The following is a 9,260-nucleotide window of genomic DNA, read 5'->3' as shown; positions in this document are numbered from 1 at the left end:
ACACATCTGTTCCATCTTTATTTGACCCTCTAACTCTAGCACTGTGTGTGTGTATGTACAGTATATATATATAAATACCTTGCAACGTGTACTGTACTGTGTTAGGCTAACTGACACTTGTCATTTGCACTTACATATTGTTGCTCTTTTGTTAGTTTTGATTGCTTCAGAAGTCACGTTATAAGAAAAGCAGCTTTCTGTTGAGCAAATCTGTGTGTGGAACATTTCGCGAAACTCTCGATAGCATGGATTCCTATTGAAATCATCTGTGAAACTTCGCCAAGCAATGGTAAATGTGACCGCACTTTTAGAGATGTTTTGTGGTATAAGTTGGTTTCACTGTAAAACATTATATTCTGTTCTATAGATACACTATTAGTCAAGTTTTTTTTTTATGTTTTTGAAAAGAGTCTTAGTTTACCAAGTCTGCAATTATTTGACTAAAAATACAGTAAAAACAGCATATGGAAAATGCTTTATATGTTATTATATTTTCCTATTGCTGTGATGCAAAGCTGAATTTTCCGCATCATTACTCCAGCCTTCAGTGTCACATGATCCTTCAGAAATCATTTTAATATGCTGATTTGCTGCTGAGTTATTATCAGTGCTAAATTATTTATAATGGTTCGTATTATTACCAATGCTGAAAGCAGATTTTGCTGCTTAATATTTTTGAGATTATTTTTTCCAGGATGAATGGAAAGTTCAAAAGAACAGCATTTATTTGAAATCTTGTGTAACATTATAAATGTCATTACTTTCACTTTTGATTAATTTAAAGCATCCATGCTGAATCATGGTTTTCATAAAAATACAAAGCAGCATAGCTGTTTTCAACTTTGATAATAGTAAGAAATGTTTCTTGAGCGGCAAATCAGCATATTAGAATGATTTCTGAAGATCATGTGACACTGAAGACTGGAGTAATGATGCTGAAAATACAGCTTTGATCACAGAAATAAATTACATTTTAAAATATATTCACATAGCAAGCGTTTCTTTTAAATTGTAATAATATTTCACAATATTACAGTTTTTACTGTATTTTTGATCAATTAAATGCAGCCTTGGTGAGCAGAAGAGACTTCTTTCAAAAACATTAAAAAACCTTCATTATTCCACACTTTTACTAGTGTATATACAGTGTATCAAAATTATCTTCAGATTAAAACTATCATGTAAATCCGTCACTGAGCAGATTCCATCCTGTTATAACAATAAGCTATAATTAATAAACTCTAAGTACTGCATAACAGGAATGAGTGGCCATTGATCACACGGCTCTCTGTGAGGCCCGACTTACCGACTTATGCCTCTGCTTAGCTGAAGAAAGGAAGAAGGGAAACAGACAAAAAGAAAAGACCAAGGGAGTGTGAAAGATTGGGATACAGAGGAACAAAGACAAGACAGGGAGAGAGAAGGGAAAGAGTGAGTGGAGCAAGCTGGCATGGGCATTCGGACGAAGACAAGCGAAAACAGGCTCTGCGTGATGCCGCTGTGACGGACAGATGCAGAGCGAGGGAGCATCCTTTACCTTCTTAAAGAAAGGCATTCGTTTCTCACGGGCTAAAGGGGATATTACTGTGTTTGGGCTGGCTTTTGGTGAACGCTGATGGAGAGGAGGGTCACTCTCCTCCGGATCTAACCCTGCAGCGTCTATGTCCACAGCTACACACATACATATGAGCTTCAGCAAAACACACGGGGGAATTCATACACAAAGTAAAGATACACAATGCACAACAATCATTGATGAGACACTGAATTACAGTTATGCACTGAAGCACACAGCATTTCAGTAAAAACATTGCCTTGTGAAAAAGGAGTAAACTTTAGCATACTTAAAAGAATACTTAATTGCTAATATACTTATATATGTATGAACTGAATGTAATGGTTTTGGACACTTAATTGCATATTAATTGCAATTAAATACAACTATTACAGTTTAAATTAATATTTAATTCAATTAGATAAACTAAAGCTTTTTTGATTAACTTAGAGGGTTAGTTCACCCAAAAATGAAAATTAGCCCACAAATTACTCACCCTCAAGTCATCCTAGGTGTATATGACTTTCTTCTTTCAGACGAATCCAGTCGGAGTTATAATAAAAATTGTCTTTGATCTTTCAAGCTGTTTCATGGCACTCAGCGGGTGTTGCATGCATCAGTCCAAAAGCAGTTAAATAAAAAGCGCCCATCCATAAAAAAAAGTGTCTCGCACGGCTCCGGGGGGTGAACAAAGGCCTCCTGTAGCGAATCGATGAGTTTTTGTAAGAAAAATATCCATATTCAAAACTTAATAATCCCTTTAATGTAGCTTGCGCTCACTGTTGTAAACGGAAGCAGCTCCGGGCGGATGACGGATTGCTTCCTTTGCTCCTGTTGACAAACGTTGGTTTTTACGAGACTCATCGGCGCATGCGCAGCACTGACCTCAACTGTTGGCGCAAGCTACATTAAAGCGATTATTACGTTTTGAATATGGATATTTTTTCTTACAAAAACGCATCGATTCGCTACAGAAGGCCTTTGTTCACCCCCCGGAGCCGTGTGAGACACTTTTTTTTTAATGGATGGGCGCTTTTTATTTAACTGCTTTTGGACTGATGCATGCAACACCTGCTGAGTGGCATTAAACAGCTTGAAAGATCAAAGACAATTTTTAATATAACTCCGACTGGATTCGTCTGAAAGAAGAAAGTCATATACACCTAGGATGACTTGAGGGTGAGTAATTTGTGGGCTAATTTTCATTTTTGGGTGAACTAACCCTTTAAGTTGGACTTCTGTTGTCTAAGAAATATGGTTAAAGTGCTGCTGATGTACTGACAAGCATTTATGATAAACTAAAATATACTTTAATGTCATTCCTATTGAAACCTGTATGTAATGTATTTAAATCTATTTTAATTAAGTTGCAATTTAATCCATTTAAAATATAATCCATTTAAATGCAATAACAAATAACACACCACCGTTAAAATTCTAATAAAGTTCTTTACATGTGTTTTAGTATGTTAGTCATTATTAGAATTATTATTAGAACATACTTATTTAAAATGTATTTTAAAGTAAATTTTCGGTAAAACTTTATTTTAAGGTGTCCTTGTTACATGTACTTGCTATTAGGATAACAATAAATTATGCATAATTGCATGCAAGTAACCCTAAGCCGAACCCTTATCCTAACCCTAAAACCATATAGTAAGTGCATGTACTGTGGTTAATTAAGATTTCTCAGTACTTAAATGTATAATTACACTGTAACAAGGACACCTTAAAATAAAATGTAACCAAAAGTTTTAATTTGACATTATTACAAAGGTCACTATTTAAAAGTGTACTTAAGTGTTTTCAGAAAATGAGCTATGGACGTTTCTCTCTTTAAGTCACTTAAGTGGCCTTTTATTTCATTAATATTATATTATCTGTACATTTTATCAAAATATACTTTTAAGATTTTAAGTACACTACAAGTGCACATTCAATAATTAATAACACTTTTTTCAGAATATGTATGAATGTATTTGAATATATTTGTAATTGCACATGTGTAATGATGAACTTGTAAATTCGTACATTTAAAATATATTTTGGTAACATCAAATAACACACTACAATGTTCTTCTTCCACATTAAAGTGTACTTCTTTAAAGCATGATAATATACTAATAAAACTTGACAATATTACAAAGTGCACTTTTTAAAACTGTACTTAAGTGTGAAACAGTCATGAAAATGTCTGTCTTAAAGTATAAAATTCCCAAAGTAAATCACATTCACATTCCTCTAGGATTTTTTTGACTGGGGTAGAGGATGTGTTGAAAACTGCAATATAATATAACGTGACATATAATATACCAAGTATTTCACAATAAAAGTTTTTTGATGTGCTGTTTTAAAGTGACAACCAATGTCGATAACATACCTGAGGATGGAGGGGTTGATTTACGTGAGTTTGAAACAATGTCTCCTAAACTGGATGAAGAGTTTGCCCCTAGTTTACTGTAAAACAAAAGAACAACATAGAATCCTTAACAAAAAAGAAAGGTGTAATGGGTTTAGTTTTCTTCTATGTATTTAACATTTCTAAACATTTCTTAAAATTATTTCTGAAGAAAAAACAGCCTTGGTGACCTGAGCAGATTCAGTGGGTTTTAATGAGCAGTTAAAGACATTAAAACCATTTCAAGCTCTTTATTTTCAGCAGGCCATAGCAAAAGTTACGTTTAAAAGCATTGTAAGCCTAAGCACATTGTAGAAAACATTGGCACCAGTCGTCTCAACAATCTACTTAGGCTTCAGATCACTTATGAAAAAAGTACTTTTAAAGAGTATGGAAATAATATACTTTAAAAGAATATACTTAAGTGTAAACTAAAAGTAATGTTTTTACACTTAATTGCATGTTAATGACAATTAAATGAACTTTAGAGTGCTTTTTTGACCCATTTAAGTAGGACCTAAGTACATCTTTGTATTATTATTTGTCTTTAAAATATGAAATTTAAAATAAACGTTTGATTTGGAATTACAAATTGCACTTTTTAAAAGTGTGCTTAAGTCTTTAGAAACAGTCATGAAAGTTTCTTCACTTAAGTGGCCTTTTATTTCATTAATATTTTTATGTGCAAGTAGAGATTTTTAAATATACACTTTTAAGATTTGAAATACACTACAAGCACACATTCAATACAATTAATTCAATTCAATTAAATTAACTGAATTAAGCACACTTCTTTTTCACAAGGGCTGCTTTTGGGAAACTGTCTAGTTTTGTTAAAAGTTTTTTCTGTAATATTTTGTTTAGTGAAGAACTATGCGTTGTTTAAAGAGTATGGAAATAATATACTTTAAAAGAATATACTTAAGTGTAAACTAAAAGTAATGTTTTTACACTTAATTGCATGTTAATGACAATTAAATGAACTTTAGAGTGCTTTTTTGACCCATTTAAGTAGGACCTAAGTACATCTTTGTATTATTATTTGTCTTTAAAATATGAAATTTAAAATAAACGTTTGATTTGGAATTACAAATTGCACTTTTTAAAAGTGTGCTTAAGTCTTTAGAAACAGTCATGAAAGTTTCTTCACTTAAGTGGCCTTTTATTTCATTAATATTTTTATGTGCAAGTAGAGATTTTTAAATATACACTTTTAAGATTTGAAATACACTACAAGCACACATTCAATACAATTATTTCAATTCAATTCAATTAACTGAATTAAGCACACTTCTTTTTCACAAGGGATGCTTTTGGGAAACAGTCTAGTTTTGTTAAAAGTTTTTTTCTGTAATATTTTGTTTAGTGAAGAACTATGCGTTGTGTGTTAGTGGAACATATACCTTGAGTAAAATTTTCCTTGTTTTACACGTTGCTCCTGGTGGATGCGAATGCTTTCAAGCTTCACCGGACTTGGGATGAAACCGATGTCACACCCTTCTTTCACCAAGCGACCAATCCACCAGTCATTATTAAATTTCTGTCATTAAACACACATTAAAATACCATTCCCACCGAACCTTACAAAGCAAAAATTCAAGGCCAAACACAATCTTAAATATATTAAGTACTAAAAATGTAAAAACTGGAATTGAAAAATGAATCTTGGTTATTTTAAATTTGCAGATATACTTTCTGCCATAAACTGTATTTCAAGGCCTTGTTATATATGTGTGCAAGTCTGTTTTAGTTAAAGAATCTGTAATGTGTGATGTATTTTGAGTGTGTTGTGTTTGTTGTGATATGGACAAAAGTATTCATTTTATTTGCTCAGGTCTTTAAAAACACTTTACTCAACTGTTATAATCTGTATACTACATGTGAATTTGGATACATGTTTAAATACATACTTCTTTAACATGAAGGAAATCTTTAGCCTCAAATGAGATTCCCATTTCAGGCACAGGGACGTCGTCTTCAAGAGAAGCACTGTAGCCAACATTAGTACGTACTGCAAACGCCACTGGTTTAGACTGTGTAGAAGAACAAAGAGCGAGTACAGTATGAAATATTAGCAAATAGCAGAAGAGAAAGATTTCAACAACAACTCTCATGCATTTCAAACCTGTGGAACACAGAAGAAGATATTTTGAAAAATGCATCAGTGTCCATACAATAGGGTTCAATATTCAAATTGTTTTTTTTTATTATTTATTTATTTTTTTTACTTTTTTTTTCTTATAAAATCTAAAATCTCAGAATTATGCAGGAAAAACATAATTTCTTCAGGCAAAATCATTGTTTGTGTTCAGCAGATTTACAAGCTCTAACTTTTATGTTGCTTTCTTGTCCTTTAATGCAAGACACTACAGAAAAAACATTGCTTTTTTCATGACTAGTGAAAGAAAACATCCAAGATACACTTTCAAGTATTGCATATTATCTATTTATGTCTGTGGATTTCAATTACTAAACATATTTTTCCAGGCTGTTTTCTCTGCAATTCAGCAGCACTTTACATAAACCAAACTTAGCAGTTTTATTTCTATTTATATTCTGACGAGGGTTTTGTTTATCATTTGCCTGATTTTACACAAGTTTTCATTCCTAAAAACATGGTATTTTTTCTTTTGGTTGACAGTATTTTCTGATTTAAAAAAATCAGAAATACTAAAAAATAAAAATCATTAGCTCTAATATGTCAACAAAATGAAACAAGAATTTTAAACCTGGCTTTATCCAGTGTTCAGATTTATGTTTAAATCATTACATAGTTAATTAGATAATGCCTTATTTGCATACTTAAACATAGCATCCCAAAAAACTTTGCAATTCTTAATGTAATCAGTCAACTGGAGAAATATATGGGGGTTATACTGTTCATTTTCTTCCATATTCCCATGGGAAAAAACCTTGACAGACCCATTTCATCCACTTTCATTATCTAAAAGAAAATAAAACTGCCAGGGTATAATAAAAAAGAAATAAAAAATCTAATTTTGTGTTCTATGGAAAATAAGAACAAAAATAATTTTTCAGTGTTTTCAGGAATACACAAAAGCAGGAACATGAGTGTTTGACACACAAGGGCAAAATCAGTATGGACTCTTAAGTGTAATTCACTTCCACATGATGGGCTGCACACGCAATGAATTATGGGTGTGTCGAAACAGAGGACACAGTGTCCTCTAAAGGTAATGGGGATGGTGGGTTGATCACACGCAAGCCTGACTCTCCATGATCTGTCAAGACAATGCTGCTTTATCTTCCCTTTCTTTATCTCAGTCTGTCATCTTTATATGTTCTAATCGAATAAAAAGATATGCAAAACTATGCACTGTATTGTTGTAATACTATGCGACATTTATTATAGGAGCCAGCTTTGAACCCCTTGTTTTGTTTTCACAGCCACTGTCTGCCTCTTATGTAACCCCACTTTCCATAACGCATGCAGTATTGATCAGACATAGTGATTGTAACCCTTTGTGTAAATGTCTGTTCAGACTGATCTACAGTTTCATTCACATTCAGCAGAAACACACACATCTGATGTGACAGCTCGTTTGCTTTACTTGAGAGTGTTTATGCTAAATCTTAACACAGATTCAGGTTGTTTTTGGTTGAGTGAAATTATTTCATTCCTACACTCCTAGGAAAGCAAAACGGAAACATTGTTCATTATACACAGTCAAGAGCTTGAAATAAGTTACATATTTGTATGTTTTTGATGCCTTTTATGCTCACAGGGGCTTCATTTATTTGATAAAAAAAAGACAGTAAAAACAGTAGTATTGTGAAAATATTATTATAATTTAAAAGAACTGCTTTCTATTTATATATATTTTCAACTGTAATTTATTCCTGTGATCAAAGCTGAATTTTCAGCATCATTACTCCAGTCTTCAGTGTCACATGATCTTCAGAAATCATAATAATATGCTGATTTGCTGCTCAAGAAACATTTCTGATTATTATCAATGTTGAAAACAGTTGTGCTGCACAATATTTTTGTTGAAACTGTGATGCATTTTATCTTTCAGGATTCACAGATGAATAGAAAGTTCAAAAGAACTGCATCTATTTGAAACAGAAATATTTTGTGGGATTATAAATGTTTTACTGGCACTTTTGATCAATGTAATGCATCCTTGATGAATAAAATATTGATTTAAATCTTACAGAGTAGTGAACATTTAAATTTATATATGTAAAACTAAAAAACATTTACATAATGCACATTACGTTTTGCAATCTCATGATTATTTTGGTTTTACTTTATGCTGTCCACATTAATTTTACAGCTCTAATGTTTATTATGTCTCATTTGTTTCTATTCTCAGTCCTTATGAAGACTTTGAATATATTGTGCTGTTTTTGTTTTGTTTTTGGTGAACTATTCCTTTAAGGCACTTTCAAGAGTGGTTTAAAGTGTTCAATTTGTGAAACCACTGCAAAACGTGGCAACCTAAAAATGGTAAACTAACTGGTTTTACCGAACCAAGCTATACAGTATACATACATTTATACCAACAAAACTATATTTTATATGTTAAATCGGGCAGAAATAAGTCTTTAAGGTAACAATTGCAGTGTGTGTGTATGTGTGTGTGTGTGTGTGAGAGAGAGAGAGAGAGAGAGAGAATAGTTGTGGATATTTCTAGAAACATGGTCAGTGAAGAATATTTTACTTCTGTCTGCTCACTGCAGGCCATCTGGCTTTGTTATCAATATTTATGTGAGCTTTCAATAAATAAATTATTAAATCTGATTGATGTCAAACTCTAAAAATAGCTATCACCCCTAGAGGTGAAGGAGAGTGTGACAAAAACAAGATTAAATAGAAGAATAAAAATAGATGGGAAAGACTAACGGGGTGCAATTTCATATATCGCCTCCTAACAGCATTGATTTGCCTTTGAAAGAAAGCGTCTAAAAAGCATTCAGCTATAAATTAAGCCTTAAAATAAGATCACACTCAATGTCCTGACAAACCCTGAAGGTGCTGTGTGTCTTATATTTTAGTAATTCAGTGCATGATTTATAAAGCAAGAATAACAGTCTCATGAGGCTTTGTATTGAGAATTACAATGATATTTTAAAGAAGAAAAAAGAGAGAAAGATTGTATTCTCCCAAACACCAGAAATCTATTCATACCAGTCACAGGATAATCACCTGCTAGACTTTATAGTTATGATTATAAACAGTCATGACGAACTGGAGCTGGTTATACTGATACACACACACACACACATGTCTGGTCAGCTATCCTTGTGGGGACTCTCCATAGGCGTAATGGTTTTTCTTTT

At 32.4% G+C, this 9,260-nt stretch overlaps 1 protein-coding gene across 4 annotated transcripts in view; it reads right to left on the bottom strand.

Annotated features, from left to right (window-relative positions):
- Positions 1-9,260, bottom strand: part of LOC107691825 (voltage-dependent L-type calcium channel subunit beta-2-like) — a 33,465-nt gene that overhangs the window by 11,690 nt on the left and 12,515 nt on the right. For 2 of the 4 annotated variants that reach the window (XM_016490631.1, XM_016490630.1), the window contains exons 3-6: positions 5,864-5,986; positions 5,357-5,493; positions 3,936-4,012; positions 1,307-1,671 (exon numbers count right to left, since the gene is read on the bottom strand). In XM_016490631.1, coding sequence (XP_016346117.1) covers positions 1,307-1,671; positions 3,936-4,012; positions 5,357-5,493; positions 5,864-5,986 — 702 coding nt within the window. The remainder of the gene's footprint in view (positions 1-1,306; positions 1,672-3,935; positions 4,013-5,356; positions 5,494-5,863; positions 5,987-9,260) is intronic. The other 2 variants (XM_016490632.1, XM_016490633.1) reach the window with 2 other exon arrangements.

Source organism: Sinocyclocheilus anshuiensis, unplaced genomic scaffold, assembly GCF_001515605.1.
Source record: "Sinocyclocheilus anshuiensis isolate Anshui unplaced genomic scaffold, SAMN03320099.WGS_v1.1 scaffold206, whole genome shotgun sequence".
NCBI lineage: Eukaryota > Metazoa > Chordata > Actinopteri > Cypriniformes > Cyprinidae > Sinocyclocheilus > Sinocyclocheilus anshuiensis.
Note: the sequence above shows the minus strand (reverse complement) of the source record. Positions and strands in the feature narration are given on the sequence as shown.